Source organism: Manacus vitellinus, unplaced genomic scaffold (assembly GCF_001715985.3).
Source record: "Manacus vitellinus isolate BGI_N305 unplaced genomic scaffold, ASM171598v3 scaffold_15_pilon, whole genome shotgun sequence".
In the NCBI taxonomy this organism is placed as follows: Eukaryota; Metazoa; Chordata; class Aves; order Passeriformes; family Pipridae; genus Manacus; species Manacus vitellinus.
In genome coordinates, this window is record NW_021939122.1 from 11,795,678 (window position 1) to 11,812,000 (window position 16,323).

The 16,323-nt window shown below is 43.9% G+C and overlaps 1 protein-coding gene across 1 annotated transcript in view; it reads left to right on the forward strand.

The window, feature by feature from the left end:
- Nucleotides 1–16,323, forward strand: part of SUFU (SUFU negative regulator of hedgehog signaling) — a 98,587-nt gene that overhangs the window by 64,036 nt on the left and 18,228 nt on the right. Inside the window, 2 exon segments of the mRNA XM_018069256.2 lie at nt 9,711–9,845; nt 11,284–11,422. Of these exon segments, the coding sequence (XP_017924745.2) occupies nt 9,711–9,845; nt 11,284–11,422 (274 nt within the window).

A 16,323-nucleotide genomic window follows, 5' to 3' on the forward strand; every position in this document is an offset into this window, starting at 1 on the left:
GATGAATGTTTGTGCTTTCTTGTTCCAAGAGTAAAATTGTCATGAAATCAGCACTTTCCTGTAGTGCCAGGCAGGGACAGCATTCTGCTCTGTTTCAATTCCTGTTTCATTCTTGATTCAAACATTTCATGAGAAGAATATTTCTCGTAGTTGTCCTTTCTTGTTCCATTTTGTGGGTGACTTCTGATTTGCCTTATATATGAATTTTTCTGAGTTGCCTAATCCTTTGGGGGAAGTATTATATCAACTGCTGATGCTGTGTAATAACAACTAATATGAGATATTGGTGCTTATTTAAAAAAATCTCAAGTGACTTTATTATTGCTTTAGGAATAATCTTACTTTTACTATATAGTAATGAAATTGAGCCAGATTCTGATCTGACTCAGGTTTTGAGTAGTATTTCCCTGCTTGAAGGTTGGTCACATTGGATCATTGGCTGGTCCCGCTGGCCGCACTGAAAAAAATATAAAATTATACCATCTGATTTGCACAAATCACACCCAGACTTGGAAGGCTCAAAAGTACTGGGCAGGATTTCTCACAGATGCTGGGCTCCTGCATGCGTCTGCATGCCCAGTGTGACCTCTGAGTCCACAGTGTTTGGGGATGACCAGAAACATTTCAGGTGCACATCAGGTCGAGGAGGCAGCTGATGGGTAAGCCTTAATGCTGGGAGGCTGTTGTTGCTTAGATAAGGGAACTTTACGTTATTGAGGGTAAGATAAACAGAGATAGGCTTGAGACAGAGTGATGAAAGGTTAGCAGAGGTCTAAGATGAAGAACACAAATATTTACCTGGATTTTTAACTGTTCTGAGACAGAGAGGAAGGCAGGTCAAATTCAGAGCCTCATATCTGTGACAGTGCTCTTTGTTGCAAATCTCTCTTAACCTGCAGCAGCTGCACACCTACCCTGCCTGAAGCCTGAGTTGTAGGAATGGCTGGTTCCCAGTGTTTGCCTCCTAGAAGATCAATACATTTCACTGAGGTCTATGGTTACCACGGGGGAAACAGATAGCTACCCTGTTTCTCCATGACAGCACTTCAGTTAAGGAAAGAGCTATCAGCTGTGTTACTCTGGTGATACTATTGGAGGGATAGGGGAGATCTCAAAACAGTGGTGTGTCCTAATACTTCCTTCCTCCATCTTACTGACTGCTTTGAGAGGAGTTTAGGAAAGGTCTTTTTTACTTTTGCAGTGGCTTCTCTTCTCAAATTCATGTAGCAGATACAATGGGACTTGTTAAATGCATTGACCGTACTGAAAGGGCTGGTTTGTGCTGGAAAGCAGTGTTTACTCACAACCTCTAACTAACTGGCACTGATGATTACCCTTACTGCAGCTAAAACTGATCAGTCAACATATTTTCCAGAACAGTGTGGTATAGATGAAGTAGAAGAGGAAGATCTTATTATGTCTCAGCCTTTCTTAATACACTGTCTCAGCATGTCTTATGCGTTTGAGCAAAATTGCTCAATGTGCTATTAAGTACAAGAGTATGATATGGAGACTCTCATCTCCAGCTGCTGCAGAGGAATGTAACTTACGAGCTCAGCTTTTACATGCAGTAATGTATCTACGTCCATGTTCCCTATAGGTACCTACAGGGATAAAGGCTGAGACATGAAAGGCACAAATCCCAATGCAGATATAACCATTTCGTAGGACTTAGGAGCACCTGAGATGAAGGATGATTCTGCACATAGATCTAGTCCTTCTGGTGTGATCCTTGCTTGGATTGCTTGGGCCCAGTAGGGCTGAGACTCAGTTCTGTCCTTCACTATAAATCTTGTGTAATCAAAGGCAAGTCATTTAGCTATTGAGCTTCAGTTTCTGAATCTATAAAATGGGACTAATAACAATGTCATCTTCTTGAGGCACCACAAGGATAAATATGTTAACGATTACGAGGTGCTAGCTGATGGGAAGCAGGCTTGTGTGTAATCATATCCTGCACTGTACACACCAGACCATAAAATATCAAACCCGTGGTTCTTTGCAAGGGTCCTGTGAATAACTGGTGCATTAGAAGCTCTTTAGGAACTTGACAGAAATGCTCTGTTGGGGCATGGCAAATTGTTTCAAATCTGCTTTCCATAGGGAGCACTGCAGAACCCCAGGCTGTCAAATTTGCACCCAGCTGACATTAGGATGGTAAAGTCTGACACAGACTCTAATGGCTTTGTGCAGAAGAGGAATGTGCTGTTTATTTATCATGGGTTTGCAACCACCAACTGCTTTCCTAGTAGCTTTCTTCCCTTTCTTTTATCCTAACCCTACCACCCACACACAATAATCTATCAGGGCTTGAAGCAGACAACCTGTTCTGCATTCAGTGTCACTAAATAGTATCACAAACACTCAAACTTTCAAATATTTATTTATATAAAACATAGAGGATCCAGATTCCATACAGATTTCTCAGTCTTTGTGTAGCAAGAGTTTTCACCACTTATGCAAAAGCCTCACATTGTTTGGTTGCAGATAGGGCTTGATTCAGTGTTTTGGCTCCAGCAAAGCACATACTTACATGTAGCACGCATATTACCAGTTGTTCACTGTCCCAGAGCCCTAAAAAAAAGTTCCTTTGAGAAAAAGCTGGTTTCTGTCAAAACCCTGTTGGGCAGCTGTAGTACTTTGATTCATTAGTGTTATTACTGTAGACTGTGTAGCCCTTTTTCTCCTAAGGATATGAATAAAAGCACTCTTAAAGCTTAAAACTGCATCGGACATCTGTTTCTCAAAATGACTGTTAGCTCAGTTCATAAGCAGTCATTAAATCAGTTCATACGTATTAAACAAAAGAACATGTAAATTAATCTTTGGAAACATGACTAATCATTTCAACGATAGGTAACCAAATACTGTCAATTACCTCTTGGAAAAATAAGGCGTGTATGAATACAAATGTGCTTTTCAGTGGCACGTTATTTATTTCCTAGGACCCATCAGCTTAGTAGGTGCCGCTCAGACAGAAAGGCAAGGCTCCCAGTCTCCTGAGCCATGCAGGTTCACTCTCGTTGGATATGGAGAGCTGTTATCCATAGGGGATGTTTAAATGTCAGACTAAACACTGCTGCTGTTAAGACTTCAGTGGGCTGGAAGTTCCAGATGTCAAAGTTCAGTGACACCTGTGGAGTCTTGCTTCATTCACTATTTAATATCTTGATGTAATAATTTCTGGGGCTGAGTCTTTAGTTGTCCCTGGTAATTAGCTCTGTGCTCTCCTGTGAGGTAGGTGAGTAGTATCTCCATGCTACAGATGAGGACAGAGGAGTTAATTTGCCACAGTTGCCGTGAGAACCGGGGTTGGGATAGGGGAATTCTTGACCTTTTCTACCCCTCAAGGGTCCCCTTGATCATGCAGCATTGCTGAAATTGATGTTTTTCTGCCTCTTGGCTGACTCAGACTGTTCTACAGCGAGCTGAGACATGGAGTAGAAACCTAGAGCTAGCACACTGCATTACTGCACGTGTTGAAGCTAAAATTGTCTGTAATTTTTGCATTTCATTGTGCCGGGATTCAGGTATTGCCCACGCACATCCCCAGTCTCTGAAGATGAGGTTTGAGTGATAGAAAAAGGTCTCCCAAGGTTGTATTACTTTGACAAGGTTTTTCTAGCATGTCTCTGCTGTTTATCACTCTCCTCATTCTTAAGAAGGATCAAGTGGTGTGGTTCAATATGCCTAATTCTCATATTTCTGTCTGAGATTTCCCAGGTAACTGTGCTTGTGCTGGTCCCCTCATGCACTGTGATCATTCATCCAGGGACCCACAAAGACCTCAAATCCCATCTACATTTAACTTCCAGGCAGAAAGACAGGTTGAGTATAGGGAAACTTGAACATCTGGTAGCTCATATACCATCCAGCCCTGAACAGTTTGCAGCTGTGCAGGGAAATAAAGGCAGGCTCCTGGCAATCAGAGTAGGGACCAACCCTCCGGCAGGTGGGGCTGGCAGGACTGTCCTGGCGGTGATCTGCTGGAGCACTGCACCCTCAGCATCTCAGGTGCTTGTGGGAAGAAGGAGTTGTTGTGTCACTGCAGAATTCCTCCCAGGATAACCCCAGACTGTCACACGGTGTGCCTGGTTTGGAGCACATGAGTAATAGTGGCACCACTTCCAGGACTGGAGTCCACTGCCCTTGTAGTTCCTCTGACTCGGTAAATAGGGCGTGTGGATTTCTCCTGTCAGGGGGTAGCATTGGGTTAATGCACATTAACGAGCTCCATCTGAGCAGCATTTCTGAGGAAGCTCTGACAGTAATACCGAGATGTAGGTTTTGCTTCGAGACGAGTCTGCCCTTTGCTTCTCCCGGTTGCATTGGGTTTTGAATCTGCTTCACTTGGGTGGAGGGAAGCTGTTGTCTGTGTAGCTCGTTTCCTGTCTTCAGTTCTTGGAGGCAAACTTTACATAAAGGGGAGCATTTCAGCATTCTCTGAAACTGTCTGGTTCTGGCTAGGCTTTCTGATTCTGCAACCAATAAGCAGTAAGTTTCCAATCCAGTCCTGCTTATTTAGGCATGCTCTCTCATTGCAATGCCATTCAGTGCTGTCCTGCTTGAGTCAGGAATGCTGAATGGGGGGAGGCGATATACTTCAGGGAGTGTCTCTCAGCATGAGGCTGAGTGCTGGGTGACAAGCTTGCAAACTGAAAACGTAAATGTCTGGAAAACCAGTGTCAGTAGAAGTGCAGAGCAGTCACCATGCTAATAATTTGCACTCTTGCATAGCTTTCCCCATTTAAGAATCCAAAAGTGCTTTGCAAACATTGACTTAATCCTTGCAACACCCCTATGTGGAAAAATGTCTCAGTTTTACAGACGGGGAACCTGAAGCTTAAAAGAGTTGTTTGACTTTACTCCTGAGTCTGCAGGGTGCCAGTGGAACAGCCTAAATCTCTCAATCCCAGTTCAGCTGCAGGTCTTAGAACAGTCTGGCCCCTGCAAGCTCTGACAGTAATTATTATGCAGCTTTCCAAAGGGATATGTGAGTGGCAAGAGGATTGTTGCTACTGGCATTGTCCTTGCAGCCCTTCCACGCCAGGAAATGCACACAGAACATCATCACCATCCTGTTTAACCAGGCTGAGGAGCACCCAGGTCTGAGCACTCGAGCCTTGTCCCAGTGTGACCACTGCAAGAGCTGTGTAACCGTGTCCTCCCCAGTTCTGCACTTGCCTCTGTGTGTTCGTGACGTGCCATAGCTCTGTGTGCCAAGATGCTTAAGGCTCTTTCCCACAACTGCTGGTTTGCCCTTCAGGGGAAACTGTGGGAAAGACTCTGGAAGATTGTTGGCACTTAAGTGATCTTTGACCATATCTTAGTGAGGGATTGAGGAGGTTTGAAATAGCCACGGTTGGAAAGGGAAGAAGGGCGGGGAAGAAAGAAAAAGTTGTCCGACCTTTCTCTCCCAGCTGTGTAAGCTTGCACTGATGGTTTGCATTTGCTAACTCACAGTTTTATATGGAGGAAGCAAAGACCAGTGAGAGAAACTGATGCAGTGGGCACCCACTCCTACGAAGAGCCCCTACCACGGCCAGCTTCCAACAGCATATCCCTAGTGATTTTGGTACCTGAGAGAGTAGCTTGGAAATGCAGCAAAATTATGCTCCATAAGATCAAGTGCTCTGATCATGAAGTGAAATGCAAGTGCAAGAATAAATAAACCTTTCTTAATCCGATCAACCTGGTTATTCTTGAATCCCATAAAATAACTGCCAGTGGTTGCTTGAGAAGGGGTTGCTATAAACATGCCTTAGAAGGAGGGGACATCCAAACTTTGTGCAATCCAGTGATTACATTGGCAATTTTCCAGGATCCCCACGGGCTGCTGTTAGTTGGCATAAAATGAAGCAGGTTGCAGCCACCCTCATCTTTAATACAATGAGAGGGCCCCCAGGAGGCTACACGTTCCAGCGTGTGGCCTCTCACATTGAGAAGGAGCACAGCACACTGGGATGTGGATTATTCTCAGGCCCTTTCCTTATTAACAGAGGTCTGGGGAAGCTGCAGGCCACACTGGACACCTTTGCAATGGTTTGACCACCCTCTCTTTCTCAAAAATAGAAAAAAAAAATCAAATATGGCTTTGGTTAAGTTCATGTTAATCAGCATTCATGAGATTTAACAAAAAAACAACAAACATAATTTCCTCCCGCTCTCCTCCGCCCAGAAGCAGACTACTGGTAGAAACCAAAGCTGGAAAAAATAGTTGAAAGTCAGCTAAAGTCACCTTGGTAACTGCAGCAATACACTTGCCCAGAACAGGAGACATCAAAACCAACTACAAACAGCTTTAAAGAAACAAAAAGAATGTAATCATCTAAAGAATTAATCTGACAACTGCCCACGTTTACACCTCCCACAAGCCCCCAATCAGAGGGAAATGTGCTTTAATCTTCTCCAACTCCCCTCCAGTTTCACAAAACATGAGATGTGTAGTCCTTAAACTGGGGCATTTCCGGCATGCTGCTTCCATTTAAATCTGCTGCCTTTCCTAATGCAGCAGCCCTGGCTTTTGCAGACTTGTTTTTTCTGGACACTGAGAAACATAAATTTTTTTGTGTGGGTTGGATGAAGTATTAAATCTGGAATAGACAAAGTTCGCAACATTTTACGTGATAGTCAGCTAGATCTTAGTCATAACAAGTAAAACTCCACTGACTTTTGCTGCTGATTTATTTGGTGATGGGGTGGAGGAAGCAATGACTTACGGGTAACTGACAGTCGTAAAACCAGGCATGTTAGTGTTAAAAAGCAAACATTTTCTATGGTTTTTTTCTAAGTCTGAAAACTACAAGCTGTAGATGGCAATGTGTGTTACAACATGAACTTTTTGTTAATAACAACCTAGAGGTCCTGCCAACCCTTCGTCTGGGCTATCATCCTTTGGAAGGGCCAGCACAAGGATTTCCAGTTCCAAAGAGAGAATTTGAATTGGTTTTGCTGAGTCCCCATGTCATGCAACATGTTTCCATGTTTGAAAGTGATGGCACTGTGGCCTCTGGGTGTGTTAACTGCAGTCCACAACACCTAACTCTTGTTTAGAAAGGTATAGCTTAGATAAAAGGTTATTTGGTTTCTACTATTGAAGTTTCACCCTTAACTTTAAATATCTGAAATTATGTGAGCTCCACTGAAGTGAAATAAGAAACAAAGACTATTTTGGAAAAATTTTGTGAAAAGGATTAATACTTTCATGTCATTCAAAGTATTAACTACCATTTTGCTTCACCTTTTTGACAGAAGGGCTGGTTACATATTAATGTGAAGTCATAATTATTGACAGCCCTAAAGTCATGACAGTTCCGTTTGATAGTTATACATTAGTCAACAACTTCTCTTGAGCATGTAATGACAAACAGCATTTGCTGTTTTTAATAAGACTTAGAAAGCTTTACCCCTTGCCTCCAGAATATTGTCGTCATTCCTATTATTGCATTAACAACCGGAGGCCGTTTCCCCTCTGGACTGCAGCCCCATTGTAGCAGCTGTACTGGCTAGCATGGTGGAAACCTAAAAACCCACCTTCAGCTCGTGGTGGGGGGTTGCAGCCCAGGAGTATGGGGAGCTGTCCTGCAGCTGTCTGTCCTGCAGAGGCGTGAACCCACAGCTGTGTTATGGGACGCACTCGGAATGCTTAGGCAGTCCAGGTGAGCAGGGCACAGTCTCTTGTCTGTAGCAATAACATTGCTGTAAAACTCCTGATCCGCTCCAGGGTGCCTAAGCTCTGGAACTGCATTTAGGAGTGCAGGCTTATGGCTTGCCTGAAAATCATGCGTTGCTAATGGCTGACCCTTTTGGTAGGAGCTGATAAATGAATGATTGGAAGCTGTAGACCACAGGCTGACTTTCCCACAGCTCACTGTGTATATAAGATCTGATAAGGAAGTTGAGACAAAGCTTAGCTTAAGGTCAACTGATCATTAATCAACTGTAACTGCACTTCTCAGGTAATCAGCCTGCAAAATGCTAGCCCACTCCGCTCTTTGAAGACCCCACCTACAAAGAGCTGTAAAATGTTTGCTGAAGTAGATTAAACACAACTTTAAGTGCCACCTATGGACTACAAAGCATGTTGTGTCTTCGCTTCAGGGTTAACCCACTAAACTGATATTCTGCTGACTGTCAGTCCATCAGCCCACCCTGTGAATAAGCTCTGTCCTGACCTACTGTGTCCCTGCTGGATCCATTATTGCTCTTTTGTGTTGCTAGAGCAGAACATGGAACATGTTTTACAGTTTTTGTCTTGCAGGGAGCTGAGCTCTGATATCTTTCTCCTGCATGTCTCTGAGCTGGCAATGCAGGTTTGCACCGTGAGATATCAGATTTTAGCTTGTTTCAGAGTGGGCGGCTCAGCTGCTTGGTGAAGGGCTCACCTGGGACTAGGTGACCTGACAGAAGCATCTGCACTTGAATTCACACTGAACTGCACTACTATGTGTGTGGTTGATGGGAGTAATTTTGGGACAACACTCCAAGGTAAAATCAAGTAAAGGTATCATCTAGGTCAGCTCACAAGGGTCAGGCTGTTTCTTTACAATCATTTCCAGATGTACATTAAAGATGGTTCAACTTGGATGGAGGAAGGATCCACACTTAAATGTTCCCAAATGGGGCCACAGCTTGATAGCCTTAATTGGCTTTTGATATGTCTGGCACAGTGGAGACACATTTCAATGTGGCATCTTAGTTCCCTTCTGCTTTCCCTGTCCCTCTCCTCTGATGATTCTGTACTATAGAAACTATCTTTAAAAAGTCTTACCTCTGTTAAATTCACATGGAATGCCAGGTGACAAAAAGATAAATCACATATCAAACACTTCACATCAGTCCATGTCATCCATAAAATTGTAACCCACCCTGTCCTTCATTCTTTGTTCTGTACTGCCAAGTGAGGCATCACACTGATGCTCTTTGAACATATAAAGTGTTTATGGTCAAGTATTTTGATATAGACCATTTTATTATCTAGAGGATTTTGTCTGGCAACATTCCTAATCATATAACAACATAACCTTTAGTCGTAGCTTCATAATATGCTGGTCTTGCAGAAATGAATGAATAAGAAAGCAAAGCTGCCATTGTCTTAAAGCAGCCCCACTTACAAGGGAAAACAATCTGTGGATCTCCTACTCATCACATGTAGAGTCTGTCTTTTGGCTGTTGCACTTGATGCTGGTGGAAGCAGGGGATTCTCAAAACCTTTGGGTTGAACTGTGTGAAGGAATGATTTGAACACAATTGTAGAGATGCCACAGACCTCAAAGATATTTGAGCAAGGACACAAAGGACTGGACAACCCTTTCCTACAGACCACTGCCTGAAAAATCCTGAAGATAAAGCAAAACCAGGAGGGAGGGCACACCTGTTAATTCTTCCAAACCATTTTATTGTGTTTGGGGGTTTAGGGAGTATAGTTTTGCTCCAGTTCTTTCCAGAAAAAATATTTCTTTTGTACTGGAAAGCGATGCACCGCCTGTATGCATCAATTCAGATCCTAGATTGTCAAATCAAGGTGAAGAGCTGCATGCTGGGACTTGTAGTCTGAGGGAGGTTGTCTCTGTAGGGGTGATGAAAATTTAGATGTGTCTTCATAAGTTTGTTTCTGTTTCCTTCAGTATTTGTAGTTGCTCCGAAACACAGCAGAAATAGCACACAGCACTGGCATCCTGAATAAATGTGCATTTTGTCTCTTCTCTTAGAAGCCGTAAGGACAGTTTAGAAAGCGAGAGCTCAGCAGCCATCATTCCTCACGAGCTAATCCGCACAAGGCAGCTGGAGAGCGTACACCTGAAATTTAACCAGGAGTCCGGAGCGCTCATTCCCCTCTGTCTAAGGTGAGTGAAGCTGTCCTCCCCCTCAGCTTGTGCTAGCATGCTGCTTTTGCCTTGTGGCATTGTTTCACCCTACAGACATGCATGCAATGGGTCTGTAAAGGCCAGAGCTGACATATTTTGCCAAAACACATTGGAAACAGATGATTCTTTGCATGTGTGTTCATTATGGCAAGATTGTTTCTCATTCTTTTTATGTCCTCCAGTGTATTTTGAGTGCTGAAGCAGGACAGGGTTAGTATAGGGGGTTTTTTTATTAGTCTAATGCTAGCAACTGTGTGATAAAGAAGGGATGTCTGAACATACTCTGTCAAAAAAATCCTTTAACTTGTTAATTCTGACTTATGGACTCAAATAAGTGGTTGTGCGAAGCCTGTTTCCAGTCAGTTTATCCATATGAGTGTATTTGTTAGACAAATTATGTCACATTAGTGAAGTAGCAAAACATTGCATGCATACTCTACATGTTGTCTTTCGAAGGTTCAGGCTGCCTTCTAGTTTTCCACGATTTCAGTCAGGAAATACCTGTGCAAGTGTTGTAGTCCTTAACATGAACTGTGGGGTAGAGACAAATGATTGTAGGTGATTGAGTTACTTCAGCTTAATGAGTTACATGTTGGTAGTATCAGAGTTATCAGCAGCAGGTGCACACTTGCCTGTGCCTGTTGAGAAACCAATGGGATAGTTAATACAAACATATTTTATTTTACATCATAAATGTGTAAACAGCCTATCTTGATCAGTTACCACAGCTCAGCTGGCCAGCACTAACTCATCAACTGTGACTCTGTTAGGCCCTAAATGTCTTACCTGAAGTTTTCCCTCTTGCTTGTTAGCAGCCATGCATGCATGTCACACATGCTCTCAGCCTAAATACCAGAGCCATGATTTTCCCTTGCATTGAATGAGAAAAACAGAAGGGATGCTGCAGCTGGCCATGTGTGTGTATTTTCTAGGCATGAGCTTAAGTAATACAGCTAACATTTGTCAAGCACCAGGGCAATTGATTACTAGGTATTGTCATAGTAGTTAAGTTTGCCTCCAGCAATGAGCCTTCTTAGAAATGCATCTTCGCATTCCCATATGATGTGGAGTCTGGATTCTCTTCTGCAGTTTTCATCTTACTGGCAGTCTCCTGCCCTTAGCTACGTAAGCACCTCATCATGGGGATAGGCATGCAGTGGGATTTAGATGTATTCTAGTTCTGTAACAAGGCCCTGAGATTAAGGAGAGAGATGAGGGGTAGCTCCCTGCCTCAGAAGGAGGCTTGTGACCTGCTTTTTGGAGAAAATCTTTCATATATTCCTGAAAAATTAACAGTTACTGCCTTCAAAATGGTTTCCCACGCTGATGGCAGAAACTATATAGTGATGTATCTTCATCGTTGTGTTGAATGCTGTGCACACCCTCTCAATTCATGCACATATGTTTAATTCTCCAGGGGAAGGCTCTTACATGGACGGCACTTTACGTATAAAAGTATCACAGGAGATACAGCAATCACGTTTGTATCAACAGGAGTAGAAGGAGCCTTTGCTACAGAGGAGCACCCCTATGCAGCACATGGACCTTGGTTACAAGTGAGAAAGCCTCCTTCCTGTTTCTCCCCCTTCCTCCTTTACTGTGTCCTAAAAATGATCCTGCTAAGGGCTTATGTGACTTAAAAGTGTAACAAACCTGTATTTTCTGCTGCAACATCTCTCATAGCTCTTGCATAATAATTTTGGTAATTATGGACTCAAAAAATAATGGTGAAATGTTACTATTTGTATTAATGGAACTCACATTGATAAGCAGTGGCTGGAAAGTTCAAAAATCATCTGTGAATACGGTAGTGTCCATTTCCTGGAGTCCATGGCAAACACTTTACAGGCTGTATTTATTCTTGATTTCTTCCAGAAAGGAATTTGGGGAGGCAGAGTGGAATGACCTAAACAAGAATGGAGCCAAAGCGGAAGAGCTAGAAAACTGTGGGACTGTGATCCTACAGAGCCAAAATCTCAGTTAAACATCATCCCAAATGGGAGAGCAGCACAGAGAGCACTGTTTCGTTCAGTTTGAGCTCTTTCCTGTTGATTCTTTGACAAAAGCTCATGATGGCTTGAAGCACCCACACATTTTCTGCACCCAGATGTTTTCAGCATCTCAGATTTTCCATGGAAAATCCCCATCTGCTTGGTGTTGAGGGTCAGCCCTATGGAGCAGTGATGCACTAGTGATATGACAGCATAGCGCTATTCTACCCTTGAATTTCTTCATGGTTATAAACATATTGCAGAAATAAAAAAGCTCGGAGGAATGTGTTAATGCAGAAAAACCCATCTCTGAGGAACTATGTGTGCAGTATGTCTCTGCCTTCGCTGTTACTGTGGCAGTCCTACCTCCCCTTCTGTTTTGAAGGCAGGGGTTTGTTTTAGCATTGCAGTGTTGCAGTTTGCCTTCTAGTGACTTGTTTTTAAGGCTTTCCACAACCCATGTTCATATGTCTGGAGGACATCATACCTTGAAAGCTGTATGACTTGTAAAGGAGCTGATCTTGGCCAGAAGCATCTCGTGTGTAGGGATTTTCAAAGAGCCTGTTTGCTTTGATTGTACTGACTGGAAAGTGCAACTCTCCTATAATGATTAACAGCAAAGGGTCAGGTTTAAGGGTGGGTCATTTGCTGTTGGTTCCTGTGCTTGCCAACACATGATACACAGGATCTTGTGACTGTGTTAACTCCAAACATGAGTGTTTGTTTGCATTTACATCACATCTCGAAATGTATTGATGTGTAGAGTAGTCAGGTAACCTGTAAACAGTGAAGAATGGCAATAATTATGTCACCATTCAGACATGTTAACCCTTATGAACCTGGTTGTTTTCATGCGTGTTACTTTAGTGCTGAAAACTGTGTAAGATTTTTGGCGAAGGTGGGATGGAAGGGTGAAGAATTGCTGGCTCAGATGGCAGGGAGAAACAAGTTTCCTCTCTTGTCTCCTACACAAGGTCAATGTATTAGATCTTCTTGTCTGGCAGGACCAGCTCTGCTCTTGGCCCCTGCCCCGTCCTGTTGAGTATGAAGGAGGACAGGCTGGATGGGGGAGGAAGGGAGGCTGAAAGCAGCCTGGGACAACAGGAGTAGCACCCGGTTGTGAGATACATGTGGGAGTGTCTGAGGCTTTTGGCTTAGAACGCAATGGGAGGCTTGATCCATGCTCAGCAGTCCCTTGTGGTGTTGGGAGCAGGGGAGGGGGAGGTTCATGTGGCTTTGCTTCAGAAGCAAAAGAAGTTGTGGTACATGAAATTTCCAAGGAGGCAAGCTGAGTTTGGTTTAGTCCATTGCAGCCTGGGCTGGCTGAGTTGGCAAGCCCTGCTAAGCTTTCACAGCAAGGCCCAGAGAGGATTTTCCTCCTCCCTCGCTTGGGACCCCAGGCAAGTGAGGAGCTCCAAGGAGAGTTGGTGGCTGAAAGCAGATCACTGCAATGCAGGGGCTTGTTGCAAAGACAAGTAAATGAAGAAACTGTGGAGAAGAGGAGACATGGCAGACTTTTTCTCCTGTGGACTTTTTCCCTATCCTAGGGGAGAAATAAGAGCCTGAAAAATCCTGACCTCGACTCAGCAGCAGCCAGAGGCTGACTTCTCTTGAGCCTAAGCTTTGGTGCAGTGAAAGCCCAAACCTGCAGACTAAACACAGTACCTCCTGTTTACATTTTGTGGGCTGGAGTGGAGTGTGTCCAAGGTGGGACAGGCTGGAGAGCTGCTGCACCCGGAGAGCTGCTGCTCAGCCCCCACTGCCCAGGCTGAGCAATGAGCTGAGAGTCGCTGGGCTCCAGTGGAGGGTTAGCAGATGACAGGAGTTTGGCAGGTCCCAGCACCATTCCTACCAGACAGGTGTCCATATCACCACCACAGCTGGTACTCAGTGGGAACTGCTTTAGCAGTCTCAGCAGAAAAAGCAAGGAGTCATTCAACCACAGAGATTGTACGGCCCATTTGTATCAACAGTCTTTCCAGGTCACGTTTAAGGCATGTTAGTGGGGGAAGCCTGTCCTGCTGCTGCCCATGCTCCAGGGATGATTAGATTATTTCAGTCTCCAGAACTGTCAAATTGGCACCTTTCCCAAGTACTTGGAATTTTTTTTTCACTTAAGTAAAATTTAATTAGTTCTAAGAAGCTAAATTCTATTAAAGGTCTAAGCATGTCGGGCTGGTTTATTTCTGAACTTCTTCCACTGTGTCATGTATTGTTGAATAGGGAAATTGCTTTAACTGAGAAATGTACAAACATATTCAAGAAGTCCTCCTTGTTAACACTAGATCCTGTTTATATGCTAGTTACTGTGGCAAAGTCTCTGATGTGTAACACTTGCATTAACATTACACATGATCAAAGGCTTCAGCGGTTCTTTCTTCCAGTCTCCCCGGTGGTGTGACAGCAGAGCCCCCACACTGCCTCCTAAGCACCTCTCCTCTCCTTTCCAAGGGGTAGATGTTCCAGATGCACAGGCAAAGACTGTGCAGGAGATGTCTGGCCCCATGCTGGAGGGTTAAGGATGCATATCATGCAGACAGACTCCGACATAAACTGCCCCACAGTGACATTCGTATTTGTGGTGGAGCGTCCAAGGTTCTTGGTCCAACGTCTGAGCTGTGCCAAGCGTGCAATTCATCACAGATTGACCTTGTTTGTCTCAAAAACATTCCCAAAGCAAGGTGAGGTTGTGCGTGTATTCTCCTTCCCTCCCTCCCTCCCTCCCTTACTTTTGTTCCAACAGATGATAGAGACGCTGTGTTGAAATGTGTTACTGATCAAGCCCGTCCCAATAAAGTTGCCTGAGCCTTTAATACATATTAATATTATCCTGGGGTAGTTTGTGTCAAAGCCTGTCAGCATGCATCATCCTTTGGGAATTACCATCATTAAGTCTCCAGTGATGGGAGTCAGGACATGCTTCTGCAAAGCTCCTCTGCTTTTATGTGGAGCTCTCTGCCTGTCTAGCACAAAGCATGCTGTTCTCTCCTCCTGCCTTGCTCACCTGGACTGCTTACTCTCCCCAGAGGGGAGAAGGAGGTTTGTTTAACACTACCTTTAGATAATTTCTGCTCCTGCTGCTTTAGGCACTCATTGTTCTAGGGAAGAAGATGACACTGAAGTCTTTGATCATGTGCAGCGTACATGTTACGCATCAGATATTGCTGCAGACTCTGACATACGAGCCAATACAGTGCAATAAAAACAAACCTATAGTTAAAGAGTCCTTGTTAACTTTAAAATCTAGCACACAGAATTTAAGAAATATCTCTGCACTTTAGCCTTGCCCCTGTTACACGTGTATTTCAATACAATATCTAATTGAAGGATTACAGCTATTTTTAACAAAACATGCCTGCCTCATTCGGTGCACAGAGATGCAGTGTGTTTGGGGGATGAATCAGGAATGTGGAGTAAAGTAGGCTGTTGCATATAGGAATTCCACTTCATTTGTTTGTCAAAATTGGAAGGTGTGTAGTGAATGAGGCAGCTAATTGCAGAAAAATCATGATAGTCTTACAGCAAAGCCTGTTAAATATTGCCCTGGAGAACTGGATCCTGTTTCTGCCTCTACTGCACTTTTCTTTCGTGATGCTATTCCAGTGTCTTAAGCTAAAAACTTCTCACCTGGCAAGGGAGTTTGTGTTGCTCATTTTCTAGATGCCCAGCTCAAGACCTGAGGTCTGATCTGTGTTCCCAGTGACAGGAGGAGGCCAGGAGGAATTCCCCTGCAGATATCCTTGTGACCCACAGGATTGGGCTGGAAAACAGAGACCTGCAAGTCTTGAGATGGGCACCCATGAGAAGTGGACCTTCAGATTCATTTTTCTCTTCACTGATTTTCCTATGTCTGTTCAGGGAGACCTCCTTCCAGTCATCCTGTGAAGGATGTAATGAATTCAGTGCTTGCCAGGCATTCCAGCTCCACAGAGGAACACTAGAAACAATTTCAGGATGAGATTAAAATTTGTTCATGCAGGTCAGGATCAAGAACAAGTAAAAAGGATCTCTCTGGGGTAGGGGGTCAGCCTGGGAGCCATGTCAAAGACCCACATTCAGCTTCCTGCTCTTACAGGTTTTCTCTGTGACTGTAAGTCTCTTACCTTCTTTTAGCCTCCATCCTCCATTTGCTGTGTGGAGAGCAACACTTCCCTGCCTCACAGAAATGTGAGGCCAAGCACATCAGAGACTATGAGAGAGATAAAGACAGTCAGATGAGGTGTTCCAGTGTTATCCATGCTGACAGTAGTTGGATGGAGCATATTAAATAAAAGGGAAGAGAGTAAGAGAGAATGGAGAAGCAAGTTGAATGATAATGAAAAGCAATGATGACTAATGCTGCATTAGTGGGCAGAACCATCCTGAGGACTGAGGAGGGCAGAGGTCTTGTGGGAGAAAAACTGCAGGTGATCCTGTGATTGCAGATTTATTTCATGAGGCGGATATATCTGCTGGGGCCAAATTAG